Genomic DNA, 19355 nt, shown 5'->3' with positions numbered 1-19355 from the left:
ATTTAGATGTTAAATTTTCACCACATAATAAAATAAAATCTCCATTATGTAGAAGTCTACTTCAAGAGGAAGAAAGATAAATCGCTTTTTGTAACTGACTATTCCTGTCTCATCTCTAGCTCTGTTGCGGATCTCTCCCACATACAGCCCTGAGAAGAACTGGTGACACTCAATGGCCTACCTGTGTCCCATCAGCATTGAGGACGCCCTTTTTACAGACTAGCAAAGGCCCTACCAGGCCAGAGCTGGTGTCCTTAATTGGATCAACTGCTGAGAAGTAAAGATAGGTCAGACAGGGAGGATCACCAGCAGTTGGGCTTACGCTCTCAGGCACTGTCCACTTGTATGTGAAGGTTTCACCTGGTTTAACATGTGCCCCTGGTTTCACAAATCCTGAGGATATAAACAAAACAGTTATTCAAAGCAACAGGCAAGAACATTATATTGGTCAGACTGGGTCTTCCAGCCCCGGGTGTCTCCCTCTGATGATGAAGAATTTTGTACCAGGAGAGTGGTTTTCTCTTGTGTATCCTACCAGAGGAGGCCACTGCCATAATCTACTGGCTTATGAGATGAACGTTTAAATCAAAGGATTATCTTCTTAATAAATCCCGTACAGTTTCTTACTCAAATGCCAGCCTTAACAAATATTAAAAGACTGATAATGACCCATTTAACAATTAAGTGAAAATTCATAAAATATCACTGGAATGCTTTCTATGTAGAATATATTATACTTGGTCTTGCAGAAGATACCCAAAAGAATTAAGCAAGAAACCTGTCTTTAAAGAGTTTGAAATATAGGAGACTGAACTCGGAAATCATCCAAATAACTACAAGATAGAGGAGTTTAGTGAATGCCCAAGGTTACAAAGCTGATAAATAGCAAATCTGGGATTCAAATTCAGTTTTTGTCTGATTCCAAAGACTATGAACTTAACCCTTACACCATACTGCCAAAAAACACATTTAATCTTTCCTACTAGACAAGGCCAGAGGCTCACTCTGCATTTTATCCAGTGCTCTGCAAAAAGGTGCCCAATATGTTTGCTGAGTTCACAAGTATTTTGTCTGTTCTAGTGTTCTTTCTGCACACACAAACACACAGTCATTCTGAGCATTTTTTTTCTTTTATTTTTTTAAGAAACAGGGTCTTGCTCTGTCATCCAGGCTGGAGTACACTGGCATGATTATAACTGTAATCTTGAATTCCCAGGCTCAAGAGATCCTCTTGCCTCAGCCTTCCAAATTGCTGGGCTTACAAGCGTGACCCACTGCACCCAGCCATTTTGAGTATTTTGACCAAGGAGGAGAGGACAGGTATAGGAATTGTTACCACAGCAAGAGAGGGTGAGGATGGGTCCAGGGAGAGGGAATTCTCTTCCATTCCTTTCTCCTCTATCCCCTCACCATCACCACAAAACCTGTTCTCAACTGGCATCACACTCGAGTGTTAAGAGTATCCCAGGAAGCCAGGGTGTCTGCTGCAGTGACAGGGATGAGTATCAAGGAACTAGAAGTTTCCCAAGAGCAGTATCATGAATGGATTAGAGTTCTCACAGCCAATGGGCAACAGCTACCTTTCTTACATTTAGAGAACCTGTGCCACGTACTCTGTGATGGGGAGAGGCCATATCAGATGATAAGCACATATTACTGTTTTTTATAAACATATTTGTTGATTTGATACAGAGCAAAGACCATGTGTAAGATGTTGATGTCAACAAACCATTAGAAATCAGGTTTTCCCTTCAGCCTTTACCTGCAAAATCCTATGCAACCTGCAACTGAAAAGCTCTCCATCTTAGAGAAAAAGAAGTGATTGTGAAAGTAGCTCACTTTTGCAATTTACTATATTATTGAGAAAAAAAAGAAATAAATGAACATTTCCTAAGAACCGGCCATGGGCCAGACCTTGTCCTAAATTCTCTCCCTCCGTTTCCGAAGCCCTGTGAGGTGAGTATTGTTATCTGCATTTGACAGGAGAGAATCAGGTTCAGAAAGTTTAAGTGATTGCCCAAGCCCTCAGGACAGGTAAGGGAAGGCACCAGGATTTGAAGCAGGTCTGTTTATTTCTAAGTGCTTTGCTCACCCTTCCTGTTTCCTCCCTAAGGTCACAGTGAGACTTACCATCTAGGTTTGGGGCTGCATCAGATGCCTTGTCATAGATCACGCCATGGGGCAAAATGCTATAGACCTTGTCAGCTTTGTTGGCAAAGGTCACTAACAGGGTATCACCCACCTCTGCCTTGATGACTGGGCCTGAAAAATATCAAGAAGAAGAGAGAGAAGAGAATGAAAAGAGACAGAAAGAAGTAGAGCAGAAGAGTCACTCTGTGCAGATGTATATGCCCTGCTAAAACATCTCCCTGGGTTCAATGCATGGGGGATGATTTTACTGTACCAAGAATTCCAAGATGGGCGTCTGCAGCAGACAGCCGCTTCCTTTTAGTAAAAGTTGCATCAACAAATTCAGTATACCGAACCTTCCAGTATTTTCCTCCTATTCTGTTGTCCCCTTGTGTGAAGTAGAGATCAGAGTCACTGAAAAGACATAGGAACCCGATTGAGGACACTTCTCAACATATCCACCAAATGCTTTAATTATGGAGCTTCATTCCATCACTTTTAGTCCACTCACCCACCCTTCTCCCCAGAAAAGACAGCAAAGGCTTCAACAGAGTTCCCAGGAATAGTCAACCAGCCCTAAAAGTCTTCAGAGGCTGGATGATACTCAAGCTCATTTCTCTCTTAGCCATTGTACTTTCTTCCCCAGAGGTCCAGCAACTGGAGCAGGCACAAGTAAACTCCTTGTTTACCAATATTAGAGTCCGAGAACGGTGTTCTACAGAGTAATAAAGAACTAACCGGTTTCTCTGCAGAATAAGCATCCCTCTCTCTCTTACTGATGTTAATATGAATAGTATCTGCATCTAGTAAGCTCTTTGACATCTGGCATTATTAAGAAATGGAGTGTCTAGTCAATCAAATAGTGTAATTAATGGAGAGCTACCATATAAACCATATACATGAAATGCCACATTTCCAAGTCATGAATATGATAATATAAATTCTGACTAATACTGTCTTTATACTACCTTATTTCTGTTAATGGTACCATCACTCCTGCAGCCATGTAGATTTTCTTTTTCTCCTTCATTCCCTTAACTCATTCATCCTTACTTTGTAAAATTTTCTGGCACTCTTCCTTTTCTACTCTCCTTGTGCATCTTTTCTTTTCCTTTCTTCCCACTACCATGACCCCAGTTCATGCCCTAATCACACTGGGTGTGGCCCATTATATGAACCTCTGAACTGTATCCTCTGTCTGATACTGGCTCATTTACTTTTCTTCTCAGCATATACACACACAACTATTAAATTAGTGCAAAAGTAAGCCAAGTGGTCATAATGGCCAAGACCATGATTAAAAATTACTTTTAATGGCCAAGACGGCACTTACTTTTTCACTTAATACAATATTAGTCTCTAAAATGGTAATTTTAATTGTCATTTACCTGCTCCAAAATCTTCAATTGCTTCCAATTGCCAATCAAATAATGTTCAAAAAGATTAAAGGACCTCTGCAATTGGTATCCCGTTTACCCCAATTCTCTATTTCTCTATGCAAATGCCCATTCTTCTATGCAAATTGTTACTGCAGTCTCATCTGTTCATTCCCCCCATGCCATAGGTGTTTTGCATCAACCCCTGCATCTAAAATTCCCTTCTTCCCTATTCAGTTAGATAAAGTCTATCACTCCTCAAGATCTTGCTTAAGTCTCACTTCCTCTATGACTAGCTTAGCTCTCTCTGAACACCCAGATAACTCACTACCAGGACAACTCACCTCATTCTTCTTTGTAACTTGCAGTTACTTCTCTACTCCTGTGAACCCAACTTCTCCCTCTGCTTTTTATTGCTTTAGATATCCTTGTATCCCTCATGTCTTCTTGCACGTTGTGCTTTCATATATCACATTAAATATTGATTGAATATAGTTTAATCTTTCATATTTCAGAAGGCACTTCAGAATTCTATGAGGCCCCTAAGACAATTTTGAATGCTAATTCTCATTATTCTGTTTATGGAGAAATACTAGTCAATAGAGAATGTTGATATCAGAGTCTTTCACATATGGTTCACACAAATTCTTTAGGCAGGGTTCAAGTGCATCAGTTTGGTGGAATAATTAGTGAATGTAAGGATGAATAAATGAATGAATGAATAAAATGTACAATTAAGGAAGCAAATGATGTTTTATTGATCACAAAGAGAATTTTTAAAACATTCCCTTAAATATAAAAAAGGATTCTTAATATCATACTGTACATTTTCTAATATCTTCACAGACATTTTTGCATATGGTTATATAGTAACAAGTCACAGGAGTCCAGATCCATCTAATAAATTGCTAGACTCAATTTTTTAAATAGTATATTCTATGGGAGCGCAGAGAGAACATGATTCATTCAAATCAGGAGTCAAAGGATTTCTAACAGCACTTTGCACTGGAGTTTGCACATAGTACCTACTCAAGAAATTCTGATCAATGAATGAATGATCTAGTGTTTTGATTTAGCCAGTAAGTCACAAAACAAGAAATATTCTACCAGTTCTCAGCAGTGCTTTTGCAGCACTATGCCATCCATGCAGTATGAGCTCATCAGAGCAGCGATTGGAATACAAATGAGATCACAAAGAAAGCCCAGCACATGCTTCTCTGACCAGAGGCTTAGAAACACCAGCAAAGAGTGCTTACCTGCCAGAGGCATTTAGAGGAAGACCACTGAATTTGTTATAGCCTTGAGGAGCATAATCCCAAAGAATTTTTTCAGCTGCTATAAAGTAGCGCCTCTGTTGACCCTTCATCTCCGGGTAGAAAATATCACTTTTGCAGTTAGCAACATTGTATTGCCCCAGCATACCAGCTGCAGAACGGAGGAAAACCACGAGCTGAGGCATAAAGGCTCACAAAAGGAATCAGAGGAAAACACTGATAGATTTGACTATTGAACATTTAGACTTTTGTACAGAAAATTAGACCATAAAGAAAGCTTTTTTAAAAAGGATAAATGGCAACAGGAGGGATATTTGTGACACATATGACAAAATATTAATATGTAAATCACTTTTACAAATAAAGATGAAAACAAGTAAATCTCCAGTAGAAAATGAGCAAGGAACAGAAATGTTTATTCACAAAAGGAGTAACATTGGCCAATAAACAAAGGAAAAAAAAAAAGTTCAACCTTAATAGTACTCAAATAGTACTCACACCTTAACAGTATTCAAATGATACTATGTTCATTGATTAGATTAGTAAAGATTAGAAAGACTAAAAATTCTCAGGTTGGTAGATGACTGGGGAAAGAGCCATACTCGTACACTTCAGGTAGAAGAATAACAATTTCCAAAAGAGAATGGGGCAATGTATGTCCATAGCTTTTTTTAAAAAAAATCAAACTCTTTGACCCAGGAATTCTAAATCTAGGAGTTTTTCTAAGGAAATGTTCAGACGAAAGTGCAAACATCTATAAATAATAGTCATCAGTACTGTTTATAATAGAAAAAAATTGGTGGGAAACATAAGCGTTAAGCAATGGAGTGTTGATTAAGTAAGTTGTAATCTCCTTATAATGGACACTGAAAGTATTAACAATGATGACCCAAGCTCTATATTCATCGACATGAAAATGTGTTTCTGATATATTTGTAAACGAGAAAAGTTAGCTACAGTGAGGCATCAATAGACTGATTTCATTTTATAAAATACATACATATTTGCATATTAAGAAATAGAAAATAGGGAAGATATTCACCAAAATGTGAATGTAAAATATATCTATTATGGGACTACTGATTTTAAAATCAATGTATAGGGGCCAGATCCAGTGGCTCATGCCTATAATCCCAGCACTTTGAAAGGCTAAGGTAGGAGGATTGCTTGGGCCCAGGAGTTTGAGACCAGCCTGGGCAACATAGCAAGACTCTGTCTCTATTTGTTAAAAAGCCTCCAATTATATATATTTTCTAATTTTTTAGAATAACTTTTTTTCTGAATGCACGGACAATTTAGAAATATTGTATTTCAGTGAAAGTATAAATACCAGCTTATGTCCACAACTATTGGGCTAATTTAGCAATCTTACTAGTCTCAAATGGCTGCTAATACCTTGATTTTAAATCTACAGTTTCTCCCCAGATTTAACAGCATGAGACTCTTTGAGAATACAAACCTTGTCTTGTTAATCTTTGTTTTTCCAGAAGAGCATCTAGTACCTATTAACTGATTAATTTTTCAGTTGAATGTAATTGGGATACTGCAGTTGACTAATGCTATGATTCACTGCGGAAGGTGGACAGGAACAAGAATGTGTTATCAAAGCAGCCCTGAGCAGCTGGATCTTTGCACCTATTAGTGACTAGGTGAAGTTAGTATCCAAATTTAATCAGACATTGTTTCTTCTATGTCTATTCCATTAACATATTTTTTTTCATCTTGATTTCACCATCTGAGGGCAGACCCTTTTGATGTTAGAATTCTAATGCTGTCAAATGCTTCTTAACTAGCATCCAGTAACCAGAATTCCTCTATCAAGTCCTTCTTGCATGCATACATTTATCTTCCTAAATAACTGCACTGATTATGTCACTGGTGTGCCTAAAGAGCTAAGGATCACACAGCCCCACCTCTTTAGCTTTGCTGAGGGGCCTGATGAGCCTCCCCAGGCTCTTCTGTCATCACTTCTCTGTAAGGAACATTATGGTCCAGCTCAGAAAGGACATAGTGTATGGTGTGCCAAGAAACCAGGACCAGGTCATTCAATAGGCACTTAAGCCAACAAATGTTTATCATGCACCTGTGATAGGCCACGAAGGAAGCTACAGGTCAATGGATTTTGTCTCAATTTGAGGAAGAACATTCCAATAGAGCAGTCCAGAGATGAGGTGAGCTGCTATAACTACTCACAAGAGATGTTCAAAAGGAAATTAAATAATTGAAGGGGCGATTGGTCCTTATTATCCAGAAAGTCCTTTCCAGTGCTAAAACTTTATTACTCTACTTACAGTTGCTCAAAGAGAACATGTGTTTTTCCCAGTTCATTTTGCTTCCTCTATCTGGAAAGTCTTTCCTTCTTTATCTATTCAGTTCCTACTCATATTTCAAGGCTCATATTAGGAGCCAGCTCCTCAGGAAGCCCCTGTGATTGCTCCAGAGTAGTGACTACAACCCCCAAAGAGCATTTGTCTCATTCTGCCTTAAATTTTATTCATTTTGTGAATGTCTAACTACTAGATTATAGGTTCCTTGAAGGTCTCATCAATTTTTAATCACTTCTCCACCTTTTTCATACAGAAGTGGTCAATAAATATCTGTTGATAGAATATCAAAGAGATGAGCATTATATTTTCCTGTATATTTATTACCTAATTAAATATACTACATACAAGACTCTATCTAACAGTAGGCATTGGATGAGCACTGGTGACTGTGTGGTTTTATTGTACCATTCTAAACATATCGACTGGTCTTTGTCCTTTTTACCTTGTAGGTGGTCGCTGACCTGGCAGGTTATCATCCACTTCCCAGGATTCTCGGCTATCATTTCTGTTGTAAGGAAGGTGGCTGGGAACAGGTTGACGACATCAGTCCGATGCCCTCTGCTGATGAAGGTGTTACCATAGAAATAGATGGAATGGATGTCTATCTCATTCCCCATTCCAAATAGGTGCCAGGACACAGATTCACCAACACACATATCAGGCTCAGGGAAGTTTCCGAAGAGGTATCCATTGAGGGCTGGAAATAGAAACACACTAGTGGAAAAGACTCCCCTGCAGAGGCGACCAGGACCAGAAATGTTGGTAATACGTACTTGAGTATGGCTGGAAAACCAGTGCAGACCATTGGTTGTAAGGTTTTGGTGCAGAAAAACCTGGCTCTTAGAAATATATATTGTACAAAAGAGAAATGAAATGTTTTTATTGGCCTTTTTCCAGAAAAAACACTCAATGAAAGCGAAGATCAGCACACACTGAAAACAGCCTCGGAGCTGCTGTGAGAACGCAATAATGAGGTCAGGAGAAAACAGAGTGCTGCTCATATTTACAGGAGGCTCAGTCACCTTCTGTCCTAATCCTTCACTGGCATATCTGCTGTCTCCACCAGATTTTGTGCTCCTTGGAACTAGAAACCCTGTTTTGTTCATCTTAACAGTTATCAGGACCTAGCAGAAAAACTGGCACATAGTATCTACTTACTGAAGTGTCAAAAGCATATAGTGAGATGGAAAGAAAAGGAACTGATTAAAAGGGATTTATGAGAACTGTTTTGTTTGTTTACTTTAAAAAGCCAAGAGAAAAACAGTTTTTAATACATGTTGCTGGGGCAGAATCTTATTAAGTTTATGGCGTAAGTCCAGGACCAAAAACTTTAAAACCATCTAAATGGCAGCTGGGACTTGACCAAGTTCAGAAAAGAACTGGATTCAGGGCTTTAAAAAGTCACAACATCCCTTCTTAAGTTCAAACTGAGATAAAAGGCAATTGTTGCTGAAATTAATTCTAAATTATTTTAGTAAATTTAAATAAATTGATCAATAAATCTTGTACATATTAATTATCTTCCATAGGCTAGATTTTTTGTAATAAAATTTTTTTCTTTACTTGATTAGGTCTCCTTTTCCAGTCTCTCTCTCTCTTTTTTTTTCTTTTGAGATGGAGTCTCGCTGTGTCACACCCAGGCTGAGGTACAGTGGCACAACCTCGGCTCACTACAACCTCTGCCTCCTGGGTTCAAAAGATTCTCCTGCCTCTGCCTCCCCAGTAGCTGAGATTACAGGTGTCCACCACCACGCCCAGCTAATTTTTGTATTTTTAGTAGAGAGAAGTTTTGCCATGTTGGCCAGGCTGGTCTTGAACTCCTGGCCTCAAGTGATCCATCCACCTCGGCCTTCCAAAGTGCTGGGATTACAGGCGTGAGCCACCATACCTGGCCCTTTTCCAGTCTTGAAGGATTGTTTGCAAACACACATCTACTTCAGCATACAGACTAGGGTTTTTTGTTTTTGTTTTTTGAGACAGGATCTTGCTCTGTCACCCAGGCTGGGGTGCAGTGGCACTTAGTTCACTGCAGCCTCAAACTCCCGGGCTAATGCAATCCTCTGACCTCAGCATCACAAGTAGCTGGGACCACAGGCATGTGACACTATGAATTTTTTGTAGAGAACGGATCTCCCTATGTTGTCCAGGCTGGCTTTGAACTTCTGGCCTCAAGCAATCCTCCCATACGTGCTTCTCAAAGTGCTGGGATTATAGGCATGAGCCATTGTGCCTGGACAGGCTTCTTTTTATGATACTTGTAATCTGTGTTTGCTTATGTAATTCATTTCATTTTGTTGGACATTTTCACTTCAAAAGAATAAATACAGAGTAACAGGAATTATTTGGGCAGGTGAGTCTTAAATAATCACAATTAGTAGTTTTCTGTAATATTTGAGATCATCACTCCCATTTTGTAAAGGTTATGAATTACAACTGGTCACAGCAATGATTTGAATTTACATCTTCATTGACTCCATCCTTCATTGTTTTCTCTGCCTCCCTGCCTTCCCCTTTCTTTCTCTCCCTTACTTCCTTTCCTCCTAAAATATTTTCCAAGAATCATTACACACAAGGTTGCCAAAATACCACTAGAAGTAAAAGAGAAGGCGTGCAATACAATGGAAATAGTCAACATACTGACAATCATGCCTTGATGTGCTTTGGAATAAAACATGGCCAAATTTATATTTATTTGCTATGGGACTTCTCTCAGGAAACTGTCAGGCACTAATTATCACTTTGACCTTAAACAAGTCATTGATAGTCTCTTGACCTCAGTTTCTCTTCTGTAAAATGGAGATGTCAGATGATCGTCAGCTCCTTCTATTTCTCTTATGATTTTATGACTATATTGAGGATAACTTGGTTAGAACAATTCTGAGAGAGAGACAAGCAATAGAAGGAGAAGATATGTCAGTAAATAAGGTGGGATATGTAGGTTGACTATTTCCTTTATGTTTACTAGAACTCTCTAAGAAAATCTTAAAATGCTACATTAAGCTACTGCTTTGCAAAACAGGCATGAGTAAGTGCCCTGTGTCAACTAATGAAGTAACTATAGAAGTTCACTATTTTGAACAAATACAGAGTCTGATGTATAGTATATGCTCAATAAATTTTGTTGATGTAAAGAATGCCTGGGAAATGTAATGAATTCATAAGTGCTTATTTAAACCCCATGTATAACTCAGTTCTTAAAATTTAGCAGCGGCTCAGAAAATGGTTACTGGATAAAGCAAAGTGTTGAAAAACAGAGGATTATTATAGGATGATGATTTCATTCTCCTTTTTCCTTCCAGTCAGTCAAAGCCCACCCATGCTCTGGGCTCATCTCAGGCACCGATTCTTTTCCAGTTACAATATAACATTGATCCCTCCATTTTTCCAAAGCTCTATGGCTTTGTCCACACTGCATGCCCAATTTAGCATGTATCCACTGCTTTGTCCCCCTCAGATTGTTTCAGGTTCAAACATGTGTCATGTATTGTATCACTTTCTAACCATGGTCATCACTGAGTTATAAATCTTGCCAAACTCAGATCAACATTTCTGTGTATTTTGTATCCCTTGTGGTACCTTATAGTATGAAAGGCCTGGTATGTTTGGGAACATGGGAAGTACTCACCATGCATTTTGTTACTCCTCTGGAAAACAGCATCTTTCTTGTTAACTGAATCAGGGTCCGTGCAGAAATGTTTGATATTTTCATCGAGGTACCAGCTTTGATTCTCATCCACAAGAGTAAACATTATAACAAACTCTCGATCCACATCATTCCGTGTCCCTGAATATCTATTCAGGATACCTATCAGGCACATTCAAAAGAGTAGAGAGAAAGAACTAAATCAAGATGAGCTTTGCTTCCTTCCAATAGTGTCAGGTAAGTGTGAAGTTTGGTGAAGACCTATACCTACAAGGATAACCCACAATATAAAATCAGCAAAAGACTTTAATGGAAATGACAGAGCCATAGAAAAGTCATAAAACAGAAATCTTCATAATCGCATACTTGGAAGCCTGGCTATCTCTAAAGGGAGTTCATTTTATTGACAAAGTATGGACATGCTAAGTCAAATAATAAGGTATAAAATAGCAAATGATTATTTAGGTGAAATAATGAAGCAAAAGGCATCCCTGGTCATTTGACTAAATTTCTCACTTTTCTATGCATTGTGTTATGAAATATCATTTTAAAAAGTAACTATAAAGTCTAAGAATGCTGTGATGATTCTTGGACAAAAAATCTGAATTACTGCCCTCTGCTATGGTGTCAGATTAATCTTCCATGTTAGAATTTCTAAAGAAATTTGGAAGAAGAGGCACATTCTGTGTGGAGCAAAGGAGGTAGGCAAAATAAGACCTGAATCTTATTCACACTTCAACTCCCTAGTTACCTGGAAACAAAGTTCTTTACCTTCCTTGCAGACCAGCAGGGGACCAATTAGCCCAGAGCAGATGTCCTTAGGGGCGTCGATGTGCGAATGGTACACCCAGGTCAGGCAGTTGGCATCGGCTGGAGCAGGTGCATATTCTTCTCTCACCGGCCAGACGTAGGTGTAGTTTTTCCCAGGAGGAACCATGTCATCATTTTTGTTCCTTCCAGATGTTCCATCTGGGTATAGGGCTCCTTCCAAAAAAAAAAAAAAAAAAGATAAAACATAGTTAAAACACAGAGATCACATGCTATAGTAGAGAGGGCCAGAGCTTTGGAATCAAACATAACTGAATTAAAATTCATTTGCTATGGGACTTGAGGCAAGTTACTTAAATTCTTAATGTCTCCGTTCTCTATCAGTAAAACTGAAATGTTGATATCTATCCTACAGGGATGTAATAACTAAATGAGGCAATATATACAGAGTGTTTTGAACAGAACTAGGAACTTAATAAATGTTCATAATAAGGACTCTTTCTGATGAGCCACTTTACAAACTAAACCCATATGCTACATAATTAGTTAGAGCCCTTTCATATCAACTGAAGCTTTGAATTTCCTGATTATATTTAGGTTATATTGTTAAATATAGAGTTAATATATATTAGGTGAATATAATTAGCTTATACTGTTTCATTGTCCAGTAAAGGGAAAGTTACTAGTTCCTTAAGAGAAAGGAACTTTTTACTAGTACTAGATTCTGAGAGAGTATTTTCAAGAAAATTACTATATATAAATTATTCAGTAATGTAATGAATTATGTCTTCAATGTTTTCAAGAATGGTTTCCAAAAGATGCAAAAACATTCTTTTTAAAACAGTTTCTTACATTTTCTCTCAATACGGGGTGAGAATATAATACTGAATAGTATTTTGACAAAACTATTTGTACTCAAAGTTAAATTAATGTAGTTTGCTGCTTTCTAACTTGATACTTATCTAATGTGATAGAGGAACAGGACATAGGGAAAAAACTCCAGAGAGCTTCCCCTCATCCATTAAATCCAAATGACATTTTAAAAAATTGTGTTATCTCAGCAGCATTTGATACTATTGTCAGCTCCCTCCCTCCTTGACTCATGTGGCATCACACCATATGCTTTGACCACTCTTTTTCAGTCCACTTTTCCAGTTCACTCTCTCGTATCTGCCATTTTTTTGTGAGAAATCCTCAAAGTATAATGCTGGCTTCTTCCTTCCATGCCTTGTGCTTTCTCCCCAGCCGACAGTGCTCATCCCCACAGTGCCACCAATCAGCCATGCACCGGTGACCTCCACGTTTATCTCCAGCCAGGACCTCACCTCTATACTTTACACTGATATTCAACTGTCTGTTTGACATCCCTACTGGTAAACTTCAAGAAGATTGCAAATGCATCCTTTCCCAGGGAGTATTAGGTCTTCTCTCCCAAGCTCGGTCCTCAGTCACTGCCACTACTCCCAGTAAAAGGCACTGCCAATATTCAGCCACAAGCCAGAAACAAAGGAAGTATTTTTCTTCCTCCTCTTTCTCTCTTTCCATTTCCAAAATACCACAGGGTCCTATCTCTGCTTCTTCTCAAATTCATCCATTTATTTATGTTGGTCTCCATCATCACATCCATAGCCTGAACTACCCTCGTCTCTCACCTGGACTTTGTAGTAACCTCCTAGTTGGCTTCCCTTCCTCTTGCCTTTCTAATCCATTTTCCAAGCTACCACAAGAGTGATCTTTTCAAATCTTAAATATAATTCTATTGTTCCCTGTTTAAAATCATTTCATGGCTTCCCATCAGTGTTGGGATGAAGGTCAAATGTGTTTAATGTAGATTAGAAGGTCCAGCATGGTCTGGCTCAGGCAATCCTGGACTCCCTGGACTGGGTCAGTTTTCTAAAATGCATTCACACTGAGAGAAGGGCAGTAGAGCCAGTGGTTAAGCTCACAGGCACCAAAATTAGACTGCCTGCAAAGGAATCCTACCTCCATCACTTGTTAAATACGCAGCTTGGGCAATTTCGTTCTCTTCTGTGACTCTTAGCTTCTTATCTGTTAGGTGGTGATAATCATAAATTCCTACCTCTTTTTTTTTTATTATTATACTTTAAGTTCTAGGGTACATGTGCACAACATGCAGGTTTGTTACATATGTATACTTGTGCCATGTTGGTGTGCTGCACCCATCAACTTGTCAGCACCCATCAACTCATCATTTACATCAGGTATAACTCCCAATGCCATCCGTCCCCCCTCCCCCCTCCCCATGATAGGCCTCGGTGTGTGATGTTCCCGTTCCAGAGTCCAAGTGATCTCATTGATCAATTCCCACCTATGAGTGAGAACATGTGGTGTTTGGTTTTCTGTTCTTGCAATAGTTTGCTGAGAATGATGGTTTCCAGCTTCATCCATGTCCCTACAAAGGACACGAACTCATCCTTTTTTATGGCTGCACAGTATTCCATGGTGTATATGTGCCACATTTTCTTAATCCAGTCTGTCACTGATGGACATTTGGGTTGATTCCAAGTCTTTGCTATTGTGAATAGTGCTGCAATAAACATACGTGTGCATGTGTCTTTATAGCAGCATGATTTATAATCCTTTGCGTATACACCCAGTAATGGGATGGCTGGGTCATATGGTATTTCTAGTTCTAGATCCTTGAGGAATCGCCATACTGTTTTCCACAATGGTTGAACCAGTTTACAATTCCACCAACAGTGTAAAAGTGTTCCTATTTCTCCACATCCTCTCCAGCACCTGTTGTTTCCTGACTTTTTAATGATTGCCATTCTAACTGGTGTGAGATGGTATCTCATTGTGGTTTTGATTTGCATTTCTCTGATGGCCAGTGATGACGAGCATTTTTTCATGTGTCTGTTGGCTGTATGCTTGTCTTCTTTTGAGAAAATGTGTGTTCATATCCTTTGCCCACTTTTTGGTGGGGTTGTTTGTTTTTTTCTCATAAATTTGTTTGAGTTCTTTGTAGGTTCTGGATATTAGCCCTTTGTCAGATGAGTAGATTGCAAAAATTTTCTCCCATTCTGTAGGTTGCCTGTTCACTCTGAAGGTAGTTTCTTTTACTGTGCAGAAGCTCTTTAGTTTAATTAGATCCCATTTGTCAATTCTGGCTTTTGTTGCCGTTGCTTTTGGTGTTTTAGACATGAAGTCCTTGCCCATGCCTATGTCCTGAATGGTATTACCTAGGTTTTCTTCTAGGGTTTTTATGGTTTTACGTCTAACATTTAAGTCTCTAATCCATCTTGAATTAATTTTCGTATAAGGAGTAAGGAAAGGATCAGAGTTGTTGAGACTTGTAGGATATAATATCTATAAAGTGCTTATCACAGTGCCTGATATATAGTAGCCTTTTAGTAAGCTATTTTATTTATTTATAGCATTTATGTAGGTTTTTAATTATACATGTGTATATGTATGTATGTGTATATATGCACACACTATATAGATATAAAACACATATATAGTATGTATATGTGTATACATATACACACACATATAAATATCATGTGTGTGTGTATGATTGCTTGATTAATGTCTCTATCTCATGTTAGACTGTAAGCTGCATTAAAGCAAATACCAGGCTTCTTTTTGCTCATGGTTGTATCTTTAAGACCTACCCCAGTGCAAAAAATATATATATATATACACACACACATATATATATACAAAAAAATAAAATATGACTGAGTGGCATTACCTTACACTGCCTTTGTCCAAAGCTCTATGAATAAAATGCATGTCTTGGAAGATTCTTTTCTATATGGAGAGATTTATATACGGAGGGTCAGGAGTTGAGTGAGAGTGGACTTGTCTTGAAGTTTCTATTGAGATCACTTATTTTGAATTGATTACATGATACAAATCAATATAAATAACAATTGTTCTAGAAATTCTTATGTTCACAATTTACTTAGTGGGTCTTGTTTTTATTATTATTAGGAGTTATTGAAGGCTATTATTGAAACGAGGAGAGAGAATCCCCAAACAGAGCCTTTGTGCCACTACTGAAGTTGAAGAATATCATTGGAAATCAAAAATAAAGTATAAATATAAAGGAAGAAGTGATTTGGAGATAGGTAGCTTATTAAGTTGTTCTTAAAGTCATTTTCAAAAGAATTTATTAAGGATTTTGACCAATGGTAACCTTAACAGTATGGAAGTATAAAACACTATTTATTTGCTTATATATGTTCTAGGCTGTGTGAGCTTTTAAAATTCACACAATTTTTTTACCCGTCAGGTTTGAGAATTTGGAGGATTGATGGGGTCATGGGAGAATTAAGCTCATTCATAAACAAACGGCAGAAGAGTAAAATATGCAATTTTTCAGAAGAGAGCTTGCCAATTCCTATTCAAAGAAAGTATGTACAACCAGCAATTTTATTTGTAATAATGTATTGAGAAACATACTTGAAAATGTTTTTCAAATTACATGAACTGGAAGCAACCTAAATTATCAATACTGAACTGATACGTTCATATGATGGGATACTGCACAATTGTTAAATGGAAGTCTCACTATATGTACTAATATGAGAAAATCTCCAAGACAAAGTAAAAAGTGAAAAACAGAAAGTGTTCTAGCATAACCCCTTTTATATAAATGAGCAAGAATATACACATACATACATGCTAATATATGTATAGAAAAAAAGTCTGTGAAAAATTTATAGAAATTGTTTATTGCCTTTCGAGTGAAAGACAAGCGAGCAGGGTTTTAACTTTTCTTATACCTCGTTACTCTTAAGAACTTCTAACCATGTTCATAGGGTACTTTCTCTTTAATTTTCTATTTTGAACTAATTTTAGTGAGTATGTAAAGAATCAGATTGTGTGCAATTTTCCCCTGCTTTATACTTTTTTATATTAAAGCAAAAACCAGTCCAGGTGCAGTGGCTCACACTTGTAATATGAGCACTTTGAGATGCCAAGGTGTGAGGATTGCCTGAGGCCAGGAGTTTGAGACTAGTTTAGGCAACATAGCGAGACCCCATCTCTATAAAAATAAAACAAATAAAATAAAAAATAAAATTTAAAAACCAATAAAATTTATTTTTAAATAATTCCTAATACTTAAGCATATTTCAGATGTAGGTCAAGAAAGCACTAGTTCATTTTATCATTAAATGAAGGAATGTATATAAGACCTCTGGCACAGGCATTAGCATAAAATAGCTTCTCAATTAATGTTAACCCCACCCGCTCAACCCACTTCTAAGTTCCATTCTCTACCCCTCCCTTGGATGATATCTTGGAAGCAACAGCTGTATATTTACTCTTCTTCACAACCCAGCATTGTGTCTGGCTCACAGCAAACACTAAGCTGAATTAAGCAGAGACTTTAAGACTTTCAAGCTTATAGCTATGGCAAAGACAAAACCTCATTAAAGGAGAGCAAAGAAGTCAGCAAATTCTCTTCCCAAAAAAGCAACTATAATGTTAGACAAAATTGATTTAAAAAATAACAAACCATTCTGGTATCTAGAAATTGAATAAAAACATTTAGCAATGTTTATGCTTGAAACTGCTGAACAGCAGCTAAGAAGAGTAGGATTCTACAGCATTGTTTTTCTAACCACTCACAGATCCACTAGCAGAGAACATAAGATTTATTGGCTCAAGATGCTTAGGCACAACTGCTTCCAATCATTTGCTGACCAGTGAGCTAAGCAGACATAGGAATGACCTCTCAGAAGCCAGACTTAAAAATAAAAATAAATAATAAATAATAAAAAAAGCAGAAATCTCAGTGGCCACACACCATGGGAAAGATAATCCACAGATTTAGCCCACAGGTTACTAAACAAAGACGCAAGCAAACAACAACAAATAACCTAGAGTTGATGAAGGAATGAGAATCCAGAGTTGCTACATTACATTCTTTTAAAAAATCCAGTTTTCAACAACAACAAAAATATGAGAAACACAAAGAAACAGGCAAGTGTGATTAATAGTCAGAGAAAAAAAGGCAGCCAGTGGAAACTGTCTCTCTTTATGTCCTTAGAGGTTGAATTTAGCAGAGAAAGACTTCAAAGCAGCTATAATAATACATTCAAACAACTAAAAAGAATTATGTGTAAAGGTTTAAAGAAAAATGGGACAAATGACTCAACAAATAGAGAATCTTAATAAGCAAATAGAAATAATAAAAAGAATCAAATTGGAATTTTGGCATTGAAAAGCACAATACATTAAATAAAATACTCACTAGAGGAGCTCAACAATAGATTCAAGAAGGCAAAAGAAAGTATCAGTGACCTTGAAGATAGATCAATAGAAATTATCCTATCTGAAAAAGAGAGGCGGGGAAATAGAAGAAAATGGATAGAACCTCAGAGACCAGTGGGACAATGTATTTACTAGCATGTGTATAACAGTTGTCTTCAGAAAGCGGGGAAAACAACAAAAAAAAAGTATGGGATAAATATTCAAATAAATAATGGCCAAAAATTTCCCAAATGTGATGAAAAACATTAACCTACACATCAAAGAAGCCTAATGAGCCAAAATTTGATAAATACAAAGAGGTCCACAAATAGATACATCATTGTTAAACTGTGGAAAGTGTAAAGGAAGCCAAAAATGTAATATTAAAACCAGATAGAGAAAAATGACCCATCACGTACAAGGGAGCATCAGCGTGATTAATGGTTGACTTCTCAACTGTATATTCGAAACCAGAAGACAATGAGATGATATACCCAAAATGCCAGAGAGGAAATGTTAGCCAAGAATGCTATATCCAGCAAAACTATCCCTCAAAACTAAAGGCAAGACATTCTAGATAAATGAAGACTGAATGAGTTTGTTACTAGCAGAACTGCCTTACAAGGAATACTAAAGGATGACGAACCATCATAATAAATGGAAATGTCACCAAAGAGTAACTTGAAATCACAGGAAGAAATGAAAAGCACCAGAAATGGGAAATATATGACTTTGTATAAGAGGTTCTATAAATATATTTTCCTTTATTTTCTTTATTTTTTAAAAGTCATAAAGTAATATAAAGCACCAAGTATATAACAATGTATTGCTGGGTTTATTTAGAGAAGGGCATTATAGATAGATAGATAGATAGATAGATAGATAGATAGATAGATAGATAGATAGATAGATAGATAGATATCAATAATAGCACAAAGGAGGGGGAGAGAATGGAACTTTATGGAGCAAAGCTTCTACATTTTGCCAGAATTTAGTTGGTAAACGTGATAAACTAGGATGCATATTACAATCCCGAGGCAAACCAATAAGAAAATGACTCAATGATATATAGGCTAAAAAATAAACAGAAATTAAAATACTATTCTAAGAAATATTTGTTCAACACAAAAGAAGGCAGTAAAAGAGGACCAGAGGAACAAAAAAGACATAAGACATATAGAAAATAATTAGCAAAATGACAAATATAAATCAAACTAATACATAATTACATTAAGTGTGAAAGATCTAACACCATAATCAAAATGCAGAGATTGTCACGCCGGGGGAAAAAAAGCAAGATTCAACTATATGCTGTTTGTATTGTGTCTTACATTCAAAGACACAAATAGGTTGAAAGTAAAATAATTGAAATAGCAAAAGTAAGAGGCTATATCAACAACAGACAAAATAGATTTTAAGACAAGAAATATTATTAGAGACAAAGATATTTTGTTGCGATAAAAGGGTCAATATATCAGGAAAATATAGCAATTATAAATGTATTCATATCTAATAAAAATGCATCAAAATACATGAAGGAAAAACTGACTTAATTTAAAGAACAGGGAATAGAAGCTGGCTGTGAAAGAGTCCAGCAGAAGGAAACCTG

The 19355-nt window shown here is 37.2% G+C and overlaps 1 protein-coding gene and 1 long non-coding RNA gene across 2 annotated transcripts in view; one reads left to right on the top strand and one right to left on the bottom strand.

The window, feature by feature from the left end:
* Positions 1-8330, top strand: part of LOC105550132 — a 47644-nt gene extending 39314 nt beyond the window's left edge. The window contains exons 2-3 of the long non-coding RNA XR_001007651.1: positions 7557-7869; positions 8005-8330. This is a non-coding gene — a long non-coding RNA (uncharacterized LOC105550132). The remainder of the gene's footprint in view (positions 1-7556; positions 7870-8004) is intronic.
* The window catches only part of HEPHL1 (hephaestin-like 1), a 79277-nt gene that overhangs the window by 31099 nt on the left and 28823 nt on the right, over positions 1-19355 (bottom strand). Inside the window, exons 3-9 of the mRNA XM_011995021.1 lie at positions 11522-11734; positions 10733-10912; positions 7550-7804; positions 4763-4931; positions 2405-2544; positions 2131-2262; positions 182-393 (exon numbers count right to left, since the gene is read on the bottom strand). Of these exons, the coding sequence (XP_011850411.1) occupies positions 182-393; positions 2131-2262; positions 2405-2544; positions 4763-4931; positions 7550-7804; positions 10733-10912; positions 11522-11734 (1301 nt within the window). The remainder of the gene's footprint in view (positions 1-181; positions 394-2130; positions 2263-2404; positions 2545-4762; positions 4932-7549; positions 7805-10732; positions 10913-11521; positions 11735-19355) is intronic.

The sequence above is a fragment of the Mandrillus leucophaeus genome, unplaced genomic scaffold, assembly GCF_000951045.1.
Source record: "Mandrillus leucophaeus isolate KB7577 unplaced genomic scaffold, Mleu.le_1.0 Scaffold465, whole genome shotgun sequence".
Lineage (NCBI taxonomy): Eukaryota > Metazoa > Chordata > Mammalia > Primates > Cercopithecidae > Mandrillus > Mandrillus leucophaeus.
Note: the sequence above shows the minus strand (reverse complement) of the source record. Positions and strands in the feature narration are given on the sequence as shown.